The sequence below is a fragment of the Symphalangus syndactylus genome, chromosome 1 (genome assembly GCF_028878055.3).
Source record: "Symphalangus syndactylus isolate Jambi chromosome 1, NHGRI_mSymSyn1-v2.1_pri, whole genome shotgun sequence".
Taxonomy (NCBI): domain Eukaryota; kingdom Metazoa; phylum Chordata; class Mammalia; order Primates; family Hylobatidae; genus Symphalangus; species Symphalangus syndactylus.
The window spans coordinates 75945804-75963530 of record NC_072423.2 but is presented as its reverse complement, the minus strand read 5'-3'; the positions used below and the strand labels follow the sequence as shown (position 1 = coordinate 75963530).

The following is a 17727-nucleotide window of genomic DNA, read 5'->3' as shown; positions in this document are numbered from 1 at the left end:
CCTGGCAGCAACGGAAAGTCACTACAATGGGTCCAAGCTGCTACTCAAAGGAGAAAACAATATATTAGTATATGAAACGCATGAGAGACCCCAAGGGAATTAGGTGGAAGTTTGGGGGTGTAAAAAATGTTAGGTGAAGGTAAAGCTAGACAAATAATAATCTAAGATACACAGCTATGTGGCATATTAAAACATGCAAAATACACTATAAAACTGATTATATAATTACATACACAGGTAGCAAAACATTGAAACACAAGAATGACAAAAATTTCAGGTTAGTGGTTTGACAGATGAAAATGTGGACAGGGAAGGGCATAAAGCTGGCTTTAATCATATCTAGGCTCTAAACCAAATACAGAAAAATAATTGTGTCAAAGCTGGGGAAACTTCATAAAGAAAAAAAATTAAAGCAAAGGAAAAAGGAAACACTATTCTACAGCCACCTTATCTCCATACTACTGTGGTATGGGAAACATTATGAAAATGTAAAACTTCATTTGCTATTGGTATCTCCAATGTACTGTCTTCGAGTTAGACATCAAAGTATTGGATGGAAATAACTGTTTACATATTTAAGTAGTTTAAACATTATTTGCTGAAAACATTTGCACTATTTTCTCAAATGCATAGATGTGACAGGCTTGTTAACTACTGAATGCAAATACTATTGTAGCTGTTATCTCCCCCCATCACCTTGTGATGCAAATGTCATAACAATGAACACAAATTTCTAGCACTTTACAGTTCACATCGGAAACCTTTAAGTACATATGCCAATATACTCCTCTCCCTGAAATACCCGTTCTACTCACCACCTATCTTACAAAGGAACCACTTGGTCCAATTGAAAATTAAGGCTCTTAAGGCATTTCCTTCATTGCAGAATGTACAATCTCCATAATTTCTTAAAACATGCATAGGGAAACTCCTCCAGCTGAGGGATTCTATCGGAGTCCCAATGTACAAGAGCATGTCTCCCTTGGAGACAGAATTTACTTGATTAAACATTTAACTTTTAAAAGAAAATCTTACTATCCCAATAACTTCATAAAATTTGCTCAATGGCAAAGTACACAAAAGCACCCAAATACTTTACAAAACTTTGATTCTCAAGTTTGTATTTGTTTTCATGTGAAATATATCCTTAAATTTAATTCGAAGTAGCTTAATACCCTCATATATTTATCTACCTATTATATACAATTAAGGATATACATTTTGGATTAAAATAGCACAAAAAGTTTGCTCCCCACAACTGTAATTCCTAACAAACCTCTACTTGAAACAAGAAATATACTAAGATTAGGAATTCTTATTGCTCGAAAATATAAAAGATTCCAATTCCTTACCATTTCAACCTTCCACATTTTTTTTTTTTTTTGGAACTTACATGTCTGTAACACACACACACACACACACACACACACACCCTGTATTATTTTTCCTCAGGGTTAAGTGCCTATAGTACATAACAATTTTTGTTCTTTGTAGAATTATAAACAGTATCAAGAATTTAAACCACAAAGTCAATTATAAAAAATAAAACACTTGCTTTAATCATTAAATCTTAAAGGACCACTAGAAAAGGCCAGTCACATTCTGTTCTCCAGTCTTGAAGGTTACACAAGCCATTTCCATAAATTCTATAGCCTTCTTCTTAGAGTAACACACTTGTTTAGGAATGTTCATGTTGGTTTTGTTCACGGACTGAGATTGTCAGTGGGCAGGAGTTTATTTCTTCTCAATTTTCTGGGAGATAAAGGGGGAAAGCGGTCTTCAAAAATTTAAGACCAAAAATCTTAAAGACATTTCACAAATAATAGTACTCCCTGTAAAGTGGAATCAAAGGCCATCACAAAATTGCCTGTTTGTGAGGAGTCAATATTTGACTTTGACCAGGACACAAACTATTTCCTTCATAGGGTAGATTTCTAGGATCAGACCATCTAGATCCCACTTTGCTACTTCAGCTGTGTAGATTTGAGCAAATTGAACCTGTCTAAACCCGTCTCCCCTATTCCATAAGATGGAGGTAAGTTATCTATTTCACAAGTTATCACTGATGAAATGAGCTGACGTAAAACTAAGTAATAAGCATGTTGAAAACGACATTATACTTGAAAACCACCTTTTGCTTTAAGAAATACATGACGGACGAAATAAATTTCTCAGGTAGGTAGGTACACTGGGTGTCAGCAAAATGGCAATTAATACTGAAGCCCACATTTCTCAAATCGCCTTTTTGCACTGACAGCTCATTTATTCCGAAGTCAAAAATCTTTAGTGGTATTCCAGCAATCCTAACTTGACAAGCAAAGCTTTTATATTAAGCAATACCTAATAGTGACTCCTGCAATTTAAAGAAAAATAAGTATTTTAAGTTCCCCTGCATTGAAGTAAAGTCTTAATTAAATCTACTTCATATCTGCCTTTGGCATTTAAAAGTCTATGTAAAGCAACTGTCTGGCTGATGATCGGAGCTTGAAAAAAACTACCATGCCAGGTCTCCGCCCCAGACCAATTAGGTCAGTATCTCTGGGGGTGCTATTCAAGCAACAATCATCTTTTATGTTCCTAAGCTCATCACGAGTTAAGGTACTGCTATAGTTGAGTATCACTACTACAAAAGTTATCTGAATAATTTCCTATATACACTCTTTCAAGATGGGTGTTATACATAGCAACAACTGGAAAACAAGAAACTGAGTTTTAAAACAAGAAATGTCGCAATAGGAGGGTATGCATAACTAGAAGGGAACTGTCAAGAGGCCAGGCCAATCAAATGTTACATTATAAAATGTCCATAACCTTCAGAAAGTTAACTATAAAAACAAAGCAAAATGCTTTTGCAGTCACATTTATACTTGGTTTTCAATAAACCACAGAAATTAAGTTGGAAAAAAATAGGATACAACTTATAATTAGTGATTATGCTTAAAGAACATTAGTATTATAGGGAAATGAATGAAATGTTCCTAGGAATTGATGCTGCTGAAAGGCAGAATTTGGAATTTTTTATATTTTCCAAAAACTGCCTAAAGTGCACACACTGTGTCAGAAGGGGAAGACAAACTTTCTTTTTCCTTAGTGATGTATGTTTGTACTTCTTTGCACCAACCCAGGACTGGCTGGGCATTCATTCCCAAGATGCCACTGCTTATGCGAAGAAGCATGGTGGTAGTCTACCAAAAGTGGGCTATGAAATGTGGAATGAAAAATCAGCTGTTCTCACTTCCTACTAAAAAATAGTTAACTCTGTCTCACTAAGCAAGAGATCATCTGCCATCAGAATTCAAGTCCCAGTCAGTGATTAGCTATTAATGCTTAACAGGATATATAAATGCACAAACCACACAATCTGTTGAAATCTTTTTTGTATTGTGAAAAGGAAAAGGACACTTCACATTTTTAAACAGTTTATTCACGAATAGTTTAATTTCCCTTTAGAGCTAGAAAATAAAGGTCATTTATTTACCTTCTGATCTTTGTTTTTCCAAATGGTAAGCATTGATCCTTCCCTCTAATAAAGGTGAAATTTTAAAAATCTCAGTGAATGGGAAAGTGCAAAGCTCTAGGAAAACTATTACTTGAATGTCTCTTAAGTGGCAGAAGATCACAAGTGGGGAATACCCTCAAAAACTGTATTTTTACCCTACTGTTAAAACTTGTTTTCAAAGTGGTGCAATCTGAAAGATTACAGTTCAAAAGTAATTCTCATACCAAATAATAGCAACTTTAAGTGAACATCTGAGCTAAGTATTTAAGAGTATTATTTTTCTTGGCTGCGTGCGGCAGCTCACACCTGTAATCTCAGCACTTTGGGAGGCCGAGGCAGGCGGATTCAGGAGTTTGAGCCCAGCCTGACCAACATGGTGAAACCTTGTCTCTACTAAAAATACAAAAATTAGCCACGCTTGGTGGCTCACACCTGTAATCCCAGCTACTCAGGCCGCTGAGCCATGAGAATCACTTGAACCCAGGAGGCAGAAGCTGCAGTGAGGTGAGATCACACCACTGCCCTCCAGCCTGGGCAACAAAGCAAGACTCTGTCTCAAAAAAAAAGAGAGAGAGAATTACTTTTCTTTGATCGGAATTTCTGAATTTCATACATTTTTCTTCCCAAGTGTCATTTCTTTTTTTTTTTAAGGGAACATGCCACACACTCAGAACATAATTTCTTAGTTTCTTATAAATACAAGAATGCGGGAAGTTAAGGTACATTAGTTATAGAACGACGGAAGCTAGTGCATTCAGTGTCACATATGAACTTAAGGCCTTAGTTACTTGATTGTAATTTCAGTATTAGCAACAGTGTATTTCCCTCATGCTTACATATACAAGTAAGCAGGTAGACAAAGCAAAAACTTCTAAACATGTAAGGAATGAAGACAAACAATTTAATCTCTATTATCATATTATCAGTCAATTAATACAGTTGGACTTTCAAACTATAACTGTTGGTAGTAAAATAATCTGATCACATTTCATACAGCAATTAAAAATAACAGAAACAGAGTCTCACCTATACAATCAGAGCATCTCCTGATACGAACAACAGTTAAGCCCACATACATTTTAAAGATGCTACCCAGACTACAATCTATCTCAAAAGCAACCATGGCATAATGCATTTTATAAAATGCCTACCTAAAAATACATTGTATTTTGTAATGTTTATTTATTACCAATGTGGGAGGCATGTCTAGATTAAACACTATAACCAAACTATTCAACAGTAAGCCGGTAGTAGTCTTACGATAAGAAATTTCACATATACTTGTTATTATAAATAGCATTTTATGTTCATTATTTCAGCCATCTCTCAAATTAAGACAATTTTCAACAGTTACCAGAAGACACTGAGCTAGAGTCAACAGACCAGATTTCTAGTTCCAGCTCTGCCTCTACCTACCTGTGAGACACGGGGAAAGTTCTCTTAACCTTCGTTAAGGCCTCAGATTTCTCAACTATAGAACAAAGGGGCTGAACAAAATGAATTCTAAAGAGCATTCCCATAAAACGGGATTTGGCTAAATTTTCAAGAACTGAATTTCTTTAAAAAAAGATAGCTATGAGATACCAAACTTGGTATTTATCACCAATAATATTGATTATATAAGAGCTTTAAGCCAAGGAATTACTGATTCTGCATTTATGGGGTGAAAATATAAGACTATTTTTAGCATGCTTTTCCAGTTACCACAAAAGGGGAGGGGGGGATTTTTACAAAGACAGTAAAGCATACAGCAATGGCAGTAAAGTATGCAGCATAGCATGCTAGTAATGGATAGGCATTACTTGTGTTTCTTTTTAGGAACTTTTGCACACAAGCAAGAGGTTTTATAAAAGATACCACAGTGCACAATAACAATATATGTGTGATCTGACAAATTCAAAACACAGTTGAAATGAAAAGGCAACCAAAATACTTTAGAATACTTCACTCTTCTATAAAATGTGTACACAGACCTGGGCCTAAAATACTTCACTGCACCACATCCAGTTCTAAAATCCAATTTCCTTTTCAGGTAGAGCGCATCTTTTAAAAAAATCACCAACACCTATGTTTAAGAATAAAAATTCACTTGTACTAGACTGTATGTAGCTAAAAACTGGATCTGTTTTCTGATTCCAAAATTTTCTAACCTAGTATGAATAAATGAAGACTAGGACAAACCTAAGTGCAGGAAAGTATCAGACCCTGTAACGCATACTTATAATGAAAATGTGTTTCACATGGTTAACATTTGCAAAGGCTAAAATCATTTTTCATAAAGAAAATTCCATAGGCTTGCTCAGTATTACCAAACTTCCATAATGAACATTATTGTGAGTGCCAAATTGGGCACAAAAAAACACCAACTTTTAACTATTATGAAATATTATTATGAAAAGTTGTAAGACTTATTAGGCTGGTTAAAAAGTACTTTAAAACCAAAGAGAGTTAAATCTTCCTTGAGAACATACTCTCAGAACGTAAGAATGGGGTAAATCAGATAGAGCACAGCCATGCTGTACACATCAACTCACTGAAATCACATAACTTCTATTCTCATGAACCTTATTTTCTATTATCTTGAAAACAAACTGATTATAATCTCCCAAAATACCAGTAGTACCTTAAAATTTAATCAACTCCTTTCCTTAACAGAATTAGGACTTTCAATTAAAAATACTGTAATATCCAAGAGGGTTTCAATGCAAGAGAAATCTTTGCATCATAATTTCAAGTGACCACATATAGTGAAGTCCCCTCTAATAACACGACAGACACAAACAAGCTATCGAGCAAGAATCTGTTAACAGTTTTATTTTTTTTTATGTTAAATACCATGGGACAGGATTGTAAGGATGAAAAACTCAGTCAACAACTGCCTCACAAGGGATAAGAAAAATTCTGCCATGATATTAGCAAACGTAAAGAAGGAAAAATTTACACTGTAAGAGGCACCATTTCCCCAAGGAATACCTCTTGGCATTTCCTGAATGAGTGGGATTAGCAATCTAAATAAATCATATTTCAAGAGGTAACAGCAACAGATAAAATTTAAAGGGATTATTAAAATAACATTTACAAGACTCTGAACAATTCTTGAACTCTTATTAAAACCACAAAGAAAGAACAATTCTTTATTTATGAATTTCATAAAGGACTGAATGTGCAACTGACATCTGCTAGTGATGATCTGGTAATATACAATTTGTCCAGTAGCCGAACAGTTTGTTTTTATTGTGTTTTCTAACCGTAAGAGATCATTAAAGGCAAAGCCTATATGATGCTGTACACACAAAAAAATGGTCACCGCGGGCCATACTACCAATGAAATGGTAGGTAAACAAATCTTTTTCTGGTCAAGAGAAAAAAAAAAAGAAACAGCACTCTGCATGCTTCACTCTACAAGATGAATTTCCCTAGAAAGAATCCAATGAAAATGGCTGCAATTACAACAAGAAGTGAAGGAAGAGGACTGGTGACATTATCTCTGAAGGATGCAGTTGAGGTTGATCCAGGTTTATCCGAATGTGCTACCTTTCTGAGCCTTAAACCTTCATCCTAGAAAAAAAACACACACACACACAAAAGGTTTTTAAAAACAAGCATACTAACAAGACTACTGGAGCTAAAAATCTATAGGGATGGAAAGTAGATTAGTGGTTGCCTATGGCTGGGGACGCAAACAGGGATTAACTGCTAACCACATAAGGAAACTTTCCGGGGGTGATGGACATTCTAAAACTGAACTATAGTGACGGTTACAAAGTTCTATGTATCAATGAATTGTACACTCACAGTGGGTGTCTCCATGGGATATAAATTATACCTCAATAACATTGATTTTTTAAAACTGGAGCTGAGAAATGTTTTCCTAAAAAACAAAAGTTAGATAGGCTATATTTACCTTTTTTTAAATCCCACTAAAAATATAATTAAAGAAGAGTACTTCCAAGGTGGCTCATGGTATTTAAAACCAGTTACATCTGTCCTAGCCCAATCAGCCAAAAACTACCCACACCTGTGGTCTGCCAATTGCGTTTACTGACCCACTGCAACTAAGGAACCGGAACAGCAGAGGCACAAGAGTGTATTCTTGCCGAAAACAGAGATACAGTATCACAGAATTTGGGGGAAGGAAATGGTTTAGTGTGAAATTTAAGTAACAGTGTTTTTATATGCTCAAAGCAAAGCAGAGGGCTGTGTGTAAAGGGGTAGCACCAGGTCTCAACTGCAAAGCAGAGAAAGAATACTGTTTCTTCAGAAACTACAAATTTAGATGAGAAATGTACATAGGAAACCCTTATCTGAAGCTCTGCACCTGGACTGGAAACTGAGGGTGCTTCTCTGTGTCAAAATTACTTAGATCCTCCAGTCAAGAGTAGGCTGCTTCATTCTTGCTGATATGGCTTCACACAGCACTATGTCTTTAGAGGAGAAGGTTTCTCAGAAGAAAGCAGAAGTCACTCCAAGCAGGAGGTTGTTATGACACTGTGTGCAATGTGAACCTTGGGAAAAATACTAACACCTGTTAACTACGCAGTTGTCTTTATCTGTGTCTGTTAACCAATCTGATAAATGACAGGACAGTTTTTTACGTTTTTCAGTCCAAGGCAATATTTTCTCCCATGATTCCTTTATTGTGCTTATAAATAAACACTAACTAAAAGAGTACACCTAATGGCACAGTTTTATTTGCATTACTGGATTTTCTGGAGTTGGGTTTTTTTGGTCTCATGCTAATTAGTCCTATATAAACAGTAATTCTCAGTTTCAGCTACACATCACAAACATCTACAGAACGTTTAATACTCCTGTGATTCTGATTCATTAGGTCTGGGGAGGGCCTGGTCAACTGTAACTTTTTAAAGTTCACTAGGTGATTCACATGCAGTGTGAATTAAGAACCACAAGGCTAGGGGAATTAAAAGGGATAGTGAACAGACAGGAGCAAGAAAGTTAACCTGGCAAAAAATTATGATGGGCCTGTGTATAGGGTCTGAAATTCTGTAAGCCAGTGGGTCTCCAAGGGTTTTTTTTTCTTTTTTTTTTTTTTTTGAGACGATGTTTTGCTTGTCACCCAGGCTGGAGTGCAATGGCGTGATCCTGCTCACTGCAACCTCTGCCTCCTGGGTTCAAGTGATTCTCCTGCCTCGGCCTCCCAAGTAGCTGTGATTATAGGCACCCGCCACCACACTCGGATAATTTTAGTATTTTTAATAGAGATGGGGTTTCACCACGTTGGCCAGGCTGGTCTGGAACTCCTGACCTCAGGTGATCCACACGCCTCGGCCTCCCAAAGTGCTGGGATTACAGGTGTGAGCCACCACGCCCAGCCCAGCTTTTTTGTTTTACTTTTCCAACAGCAGAATCATCTCTCAAATAAAATCTCATACAGAACATTAGCATAAAAAGAGTAGAAACCAGGAACAAAGTCTCTCTCACCTACTTCCCTGGTTCACTCTTCCTATTTTCCAGCCCTGCCCCACCTATGTCATTCTCACTGTTTCCACTTCTCCCCTCCCTGCCAGAGGTAAACAGTGGCTTTTGAAAGAAATCTACTGAGCACCCTAAGGAGCACATCTTTATCAAAGAACAGAACTATGGAAGTCATGGCAGATAAAGTAAAAGTAACCAACAAAATCCTTTAAAAGATCCATGGCGTGTAGGTGTGAAATAAAGATATTCTTTCCGCTATCCAGACAAGTGCTTGGAAGCAGACGGGTACCCCTCGAGGTGGTACTATGAAATATCAAGCATGAAGAGACACAAAAATTCACTTTAGAAAGCATTTCAGCAAAGGAGTTCACAGATCGACTTAAGATTACAGTGCCTTTAATTTAGAGTGTAGTTCCTATATACACCTAACAAAAAGAATAATCAAATAACTCCCATCATTTAGCTTATTTTAGTTACATTTTTCTATCATCTACTTTGCTGCAAAGAGCTTCAAACAAAGCCTAAAGAGCAACGTATAGGTATTTAGGTCTTGAAACAAGTAATTACTTGTCAAAGACAAATTATTCATAAATTTCAGATATATTCAAATCAGTCCTCCTTCGCCATCCATTTATTCAATCAAATACATGAATGACTACCACATGCATGCATGGTGAATGCAGAAATAAATGAAACACTGCCCTTACCCCCAAGGCAATTACTGCCCACTAGAGGGAGAAAGGCCTCTAACAAGTAAGAGCAGTAGAAGGCGATCAGCATAGTGGAGGCACAAAGCAGACACGACAAATCGATTTTTTTTTTCTTTTGGAGAGGGTCCCAGCAAAGGCTATATACTGTAGTAGCAAAATGTCAATGTGTGTATGTGCTGTGTCGGGAGGGACAGGGTTCCGGGCCTTTCCAGTCACAGTGAAGAGCTTACACTAAAGCAAAAGAGGGGTGATAAACAGATGCTTCTCCAGCATACTCCAGCCCAGTGCTGCCCCACGCAAATACAATGTGAGCTTCAAATGTGAGCCCCATAATGTAACGTTAAATTTTCCAATAGTACATTTAAAAAGTAAAAAGAAATGGGTAAAATTCATTTTAATAATATATTTGATTCAACCCAATACACCCAAACTACTATTTCAGTATGTAACCATTAAAAAAAAAGATTTTACCTTTTTCTGTACTAACTCTTCAACATCAGTATTTTACACTCAACAGCACAGCTCAATTTCAACAAATCCCATTTCAAGTGCTCAACAGCCCTAGGTGACTAATGGCTATGATGTGGGACAACACAATCCTAGGCAGTTCAGTATGACTAGGGCACAAAATGGGAAGGACAGGAGAAACAAGAGCAGAAGCTGGCAATGCTGCAGGCCAGATCACAAATAATTAGAATGTGTGCTAAGGTAAGGACTTGCAGCAATGAGAAACCACGGGAGGACTGTTAAAAGAGGAGTAGGGTGGGGAGCAAAGGCACTGGGGAAAAGAACTAAGAGCTGACCAAGGAAAAATTTAAAAGCTAATTGCTAAAATGGCCTAATAACACTCACATGTCCTATACCTTCATTTCAACCAATTTATTTTCAACCAACAGAACTTACTCTCAGATGTCGATTTTCTTCTGATAGCTTCATCATTTCTCCCTGAAGTCTTTTACACTCTTCCATTAGTTTCCTTGTTTCGGTATCATTAAGTGAAACACTGTGTGGTTTTGGCATAGGTCCATCTTGTTTAGATGCATTCAGTGGAACAGCTTTGCTAGGTTCCATGTCATTCTGCATTACAAAGATATTGGGAATTTTTTAACTAACCAAATCTCCTTACAGGTTTTAAACAAATAAAAACATAAATTCTACATCTTTGCTTATGAAAAACTCTTTAAAAGGCCTAAATCAGTACATGTCAGCAGTCAGATTAGTCTAAATAACCAGCCCACTCCCTCTATTCCCATAATCCCTGGCACGTACCTCTACCATAGCACTTTATTATGTATCTTAATAATTATTGTTCAAGTTCTTTCCTGTAATACTTCAAAGGCCGAGAGAGCAAGAGCCATCTCTCTTTGTATTTACCCCTAAAACCAGCACTTTGGTCAAGAGTAGTTATTCAATGAAAGTATGCTGAATGACGTCAACAAAATCCAAATACGAAGGTCATTTTCTGTGCTCTGGTTCTGCAATTCAAATAAGGTTCTGGGGGGTAGGGGGATATTATCGTAATCATTCCAATAAAATCAGAAACTACCTAAGAAAAAACATGCCCAAAAAAAGCTAACTTCTATTAATTTATCATCTTTAGTAATGCTGTTTGCTTTAATTCACGTGATTCAACATCACAGTACCACTTAGCATGCTTTGAAGACTATGAGCCCCAAAATCTTAATCCTCACCAACATTGAACCATTTGAAGCTAGTGTTGAAGGCCTGGAGATAAACATCTATGACAGCACCTATGTATTCTTCAGCCCGTTGTCTGAAGTACCCCAACAGCATTTATGTCACCACACATCGTAACAGTATTAGTGTAACAAGCTTTTTTCATTTTAATTAAATATACTTGCTTTAAAATAATTTTAGATAAAATCTGCTTTATTCAGCTATAAACTGCTAACAAAGACTTTACAAAACCAACTTTATGGCATTCCACAATACTCATAAGATTTATCAGAGGCTGCATACCTACCACATCATCCCAGCTGCCAAATTTATATTAAGTATAAACAGATTGTTTGTTCAAAGGGCAAAACCTGTTATTCTTATGAAGGGGATGTGATCTGATTAGTATGCCTAAATCCATGTAAAATCTATTTAAAAATGAAAATTTATGAGGTTCTAATGAACAACAGTATGTATGTGACCTGTCAGCAGATTCTTCCATTTTTCTTCAAGCTTCCCAGTTAAGAAATGTTTTAAAGAAGCCTACTTCAATTCTTTCTCTGAGTTTTTCTCTTGCTAGCTTTTTTGTTCTTCACCCCAATTTCTCCCACCCCAACCAATCTAATAATAGCCACCCCTATTATTAAAAAACTGTTTCAGATATATTTTACCCTGCCAATACTTTTTCCTATTCTTTTCCTTAGTAGTTAGAACTCATTTCAAAATGATTTTCAGTGTGGTCAAATTCTATCCTAGCACAAATCTAACTTCTGATAATGAAGTTGGCACATTGACTTCCTCTATAAAGGAGGTGGCAATGGCCACCAATATGGCAATAGAACTTTTAGGTTTTGGTTAAGAATTGGGAAAAAGTATCATACCCATACCAGAAAATTGACAAAAAACTTAAGAGGATGAAGCAGGGCACCATGTCTGATGTCTGTAATCCCAACACTTTGGAAGGCTGAGATGGGTGGGCCTGCATGAGCCCAGGAGTTCAAGAACAGCCTGAGCAACAGAGGGAGATCCTGTCTCTACAAACAACAATTTTAAAAATTAGCCAGGCATGGTGGTGTGCACCTGTAATCTCAGCTACTCATGAGACCGAGGTGGCTTGAGCCCAGGAGGTGGAGGTTGCAATGAGACAAGATCATGCCACTGCACTCCAGCCCAGGTGAGAGTGAGACCCTGTCTCCAAAAGGGGGAAAAAAGATATACATGGGGTCAACACCAAAGAGAAAAAAACTAAAAGAATCATCAAGCTCGACAATTGGATTATTTTTAAATTCTTTACATTGCATAAAATTTTAAATTATGGAGGGAAGGGAAAAAGTCATTTCCCACAATCTTGTCAAATCAACAAAACCATTATTTATATTACTATTATTAAATGACATGTCATTATTCTATTCTATGCCTTGCCAAAATTAAACATTTCACTTTTGTTAAGCATTTGATGGGCAGCTTTCCATTCTTTCGAATTTTAAGTAACATGTCCATAAGAAGACATTCCATAAAAAGATAACTAGATTGGAATTAGATTTAGATTTTTCTAATAGAATTAGACTTGGAATTAGATAAGAATTTATCTAAGCAAATAGAATTAGATTTTTCTTTTTTGTTGAATTTCTCTTAAAAATGTTATACTGCTCTTGTAACAAAAAGGAGAAGAAATGATAACCAATATGTGGAGCATAAAGAGAATAGAATGCAAAGAATACAGTGAAGCTGAAACACACTTCAAAAGTGTGCCCAATAAGTTGTATCACATACTACCTAGGCCCCTTACAAACCAGTCAACATACACAACAGGTGCAAGAAAATCTAATTTATTTACACATACATACGCTACACACGTGTATGTTATGCTACATACGTATATGTAATGAGGGGAAGTGTGATGGGATAGTGGGGTTTGAGTCATGCATAGAGTGACAATCTGAAGAGCCTGATGGAAAAAATTAAGCAGGTGTAACTTTAAGTATATGCTTCCATCCAGGACCTCTATTAGTGAGGTTTGGCTCCAATAAAACAGCTTGTTTCTTGAGAGTTGCTTCAAACTGCTCTAGAAAGAGAAGACTGGTTGTTCTGAGAACCATGAAACAAGCAAACCAGAGGGATTCAACATGCTGTGACTCTTAGTAAATTGATGAATAGTAACCTTATATTTAACACTGCAATTCAGAATAAGCTGGAAGGTCAAGGTGTGTATCAACTAAAACAGTAAACCAATCTTGTCCAGTTTCCACTATATTATTTAGCCTATCTGCAGTAATCCTCCATCTATGAATTGTCCAGTCATGCACTGTATAATGATGTTTTGGTCAACAATGATCCGTACATATGACAGTGTTCCCATACAATTATAATGGCACTGAAAAATTCCTATTACCTAGTGAGGTCTTATCACAATACATTATTCACATGTTTGTGGTGATGCTGGTGTAAATATACATACTGTACTCCAGTCACATAAAAGTATTGCACATATGATTTATGTACAATACAGAATACTTGGTAATAAATGACTATGTTACAGGTTTATGTATTTACTGTGTTATGCTTTTTACCATTTATTTTAGAGTGTACTCCTTCTACTTATGAAAACAAAAAGTTAACTCTAAGTCAGTCTCCGGCAGGTCCTTCAGGAGGTATTCCAAAAGGCACTGTTATCATAGGAGATGTCAGCTCCATGCATGTTACAGTCCCTGAAGACATTCCAGTGAGACAGGATGTGGAGGTGGAAGGCAGTGATACTGATGATCCCGTCCCTGTGTAGGCCTAGGCTAATGTGTGTGCTGTGTCTTAGTCTTAACAAAAAAAGTTTTTAAAAAAATTTTATTTAAAAAATAGAAAAAAGCAGCGAATAAGGACATTAAAAAGATATTCATCTATACACTGTGCTTGTGCTTTAAGGTATGTCAAAAATTTTAATTTTAGAGTTTATGAAGTTACAGAAAGCTAAGATTAAAGAAAAAAATTTTAATAAATGTAGCTTAAGTGTACAGTGTTTATGAAGTCTACAGTGTACAGTAATGTCCTAGGCCTTCCCATTCACTCACCACTCATTCACACTGACCCACCCAAAACAACTTCCAGTTCTGCAAGATCCGTTCACAGTAAGTGCCCTATACAGATATACAATTTTTTTTATCTCTTATGCCATATTTTTGCTGCGCCTTTTCTGTCTATAGTCACGGGTGTCCAATCTTCTGGCTTCCCTGGGCCTCACTGGAAGAAAAACTGTCTTGGGCCACACATAAAATACATTAACACTAACAATAGCTAATGAGCTACTAAAAAAAAAAAAAAAAAAAAAAAAAAAAAATTTCACACAAAAAAAATCTCATAGTGTTTTAAGAAAATTTACGAATTTGAGGTGGGCTGGATTCAAAGCCATCCTGGGCCACGTGTGGGCCGCAGGCTGCAGGTTGAATAAGCTCAGTGTAGATTGTTTCGATACACAAATACTTACCATTGTAGTACAGCCACAGGCTATATAAGTCTGTAGCCTAGGAGCAACAGACAATACCATATATAGGTTTTTGTAAGTACACTCTATGATGTTTATACAACACATCACCTAACAACGCATTTCTCAATATATATCCCCATCCTTAAGAGATGCATGACTATACTTCTGTATTCTTTTTTAACAACCATCAGAATTTCAATTCTAATATTCCAAGTATTTTTACTAGGGGTTAATTAGAAAAAGAGGGAACTAGGAATTGGAAATACAAGAAAAAGTTTGCAAAGAAGCCTTGGGAAGAACAAAGGAGATAAAGGACATAAACGTGGGGCTACATTCTTACAACTAACAGGAGTGATGGATAAAAACGCACATAAAGGGAGGTAAGAGGTTAAAGTCAAGAGTACTGTCATAAACCGAGAGGCAGAATTAAGGTCTTATTCTATGAATTAAGAGACAGGATTTAAGTAACAAGGCTACCTGAAATTTTTTTTTCCCACTCTAAACAACCAATTTACTGTTTCTTTAGGATCATGATTACCAGAAGTAAATAATTCCCAATCACAAAAAAAAGTATTAAACATTTAGATAAAGAATAATTTTTTAAAGCCTTAGTATACATATCATCTGCAAAAGCAAATCAAAGTATAAACAATCTGTTAAAACTGTGTGGTTGCCACATACGGTGGCTCACGCCTATAATCCCAGGACTTTGGGAGGCCAAGGCAGGTGGATCACCTGAGGTCAGGAGTTTAATCAGACCAGCCTGGCCAACATGGTGAAAACCCATCTCTACCAAAAAAATACAAAAATTAACCAGGCATGGTGGCACGTGCCTGTAGTCCCAGCTACTCAGGAGGCTGAGGTGGGAGAATCACTTGAACCGGGGAGGCAGAGGTTGCAGTGAGCTGAAATTGTGCCATGCAATCCAGCATGGGTGACAGAGCAAGACTCCATCTCAAAAAAAAAAAAAAAAAAGAGTATATTCCCCAAATCTCAAAGAAAAAAATTACAGCAACTTCATAATGTTCACACTTATACCGTCCTGCTCACTACTGAGATTTTAGTTAAGTTCAGAAGTTTTTTAGAACAGAAGAGTTTGTGTGCATGATTTTTAAGTGCTTTGTAGTTTCACTGTAATTTTAGGCGTAGTTCAATTCTATCTACTTCATACAACACACTCAGAATACCACTTATCTGCTAGGTATCTACATTAACTTAACCATTAACACTAGTAGACTCCTAAGTCTGTTAGCTCCCTGTAACAAACCTTCTGTTTCTCCTGTTTCAACACACTGAGTCCCCTGGGGTCATCCTTCATGTGATAACTGGCAAGTGTTTCAACTGTGTTGTTGATGCTGCTCATTGAAGTGACAGTCGGAGCATTCCCTGGTGGAGTTATACCCTGAGATGGCATGGGAAACATACTCTCAGACTCTCACCGAACTCTGATTTCTTCTGCATGATACTGGGAATGACTGACACAGAAAGCATTAGGCTCTAAACATTAACACTTTATAAAAACGTATTAATGCATAAGAAACAATACTAATAATAGCTATGTTAAAGCAAAAGTACAGTTTCTGAACTCGCTTTTTATATTTCCCAAACAAAATTAGTTATAATCTACTTGCATTACGTGCACCTATTAAATGTACATACTTTATTAAAATGTATGCCAGCCTTACATTGTTTTAAAATGAATGCCATCTTTGTGGCTTTTAATGTTTTTTACTAATTAATAATTGTCAATGATCTGAAAAACAAGCACTTGCATGTGTTCTTATCTTTGATAACACTCCATCCGAACAATTTCATAAACCTCTCTTGTACTTAAAGCCTATCCCGCAATACACTCACTCGCTCACACGCATCCCAGGCCAATAAACACACTTAAAGACTCATATAACCATTAAGTCCATGGTTCTCTTCCTTTCTTTTCAAATTCCTTTCATAGATAAAAGTAATACTGTATTATACAAACAGGTGGGATAGGGATTCCCTAATTATACTTACTGATATCCCATTTGTTCTCTGTCTCAACAGAAAATAATGTATATTCAACCACAAAATGTCTTTATAAGACCCCTGAAATCCCTGTTCTTTACAGCCCCTCAGTCTTCATTAAAAAAAAAATCAGTATTTTTTTCCAGAAAATATGTCACCTTCAAGGCCAGGCACAGTGGCTCACGCTTGTAATCCCAGCACTTTGGGAGGCCGAGGCGGGCGGATCACGAGGTCAGGAGATCGAGACCACGGTGAAATCCCGTCTCAACTAAAAATACAAAAAATTAGCCAGGCATGGTAGCGGGCACCTGTAGTCCCAGCTACTCGGAGAGGCTGAGGCAGGAGAATGGCGTGAACCTGGGAGGCAGAGCTTGCAGTGAGCCAAGATCGTGCCACTGTACTCCAGCCTGGGTGACAGAGCGAGACTCCGTCTCAAAAAAAAAAAAAAAAGAAAAAGAAAAGAAAATATGTCACTTTCAAATGTCAGATGGAGGACATAAATGAAATGCAATACATTTAAGAAATTTAGAAAATGTCAGAGTTAAGGCCTCAAAAATTCTTTTAGAAGTGAACACAAAGAACTGAATAGGTCACAAAACTTCAAAAATAATAAAACCACATTTGATCCTTAAAAAATAACCACTACCACTAATTGGACATTATGTATATACAGAGCTGACAATCCAAACAGAGCTAATAATTCAAAGAACCCTATTTTGTACAATAGCGCTTTCGTATCATGTGCCTCCAGCTGTCAACAATACAGGGAACAGGCTGAATGGCTTTCAGTACTAGCACTGACAACAACTCAACTGAAGACACTAGGGACCATTAACAAAATGAAATGTATTGGCACACACCTGCTGATCCCGAGGACTAGGGTAACGACACGTCTTAGTGTGCTTAAGGATGATATTTGCTTATGC

General features: G+C 36.7%; 1 protein-coding gene across 2 annotated transcripts in view; it reads right to left on the bottom strand.

Annotated features, from left to right (window-relative positions):
• Window positions 1–4379: 4379 nt before the first annotated feature.
• The window catches only part of VAPA (VAMP associated protein A), a 43540-nt gene continuing 30192 nt past the window's right edge, over window positions 4380–17727 (bottom strand). The window contains exons 5-7 of one of the 2 annotated variants that reach the window (XM_055238462.2): window positions 16065–16199; window positions 10549–10722; window positions 4380–7057 (exon numbers count right to left, since the gene is read on the bottom strand). In XM_055238462.2, the coding sequence (XP_055094437.1) occupies window positions 6899–7057; window positions 10549–10722; window positions 16065–16199 (468 nt within the window). In that variant the 3' untranslated portion in view covers window positions 4380–6898. The remainder of the gene's footprint in view (window positions 7058–10548; window positions 10723–16064; window positions 16200–17727) is intronic. The other variant, XM_055238470.2, reaches the window with a different exon arrangement.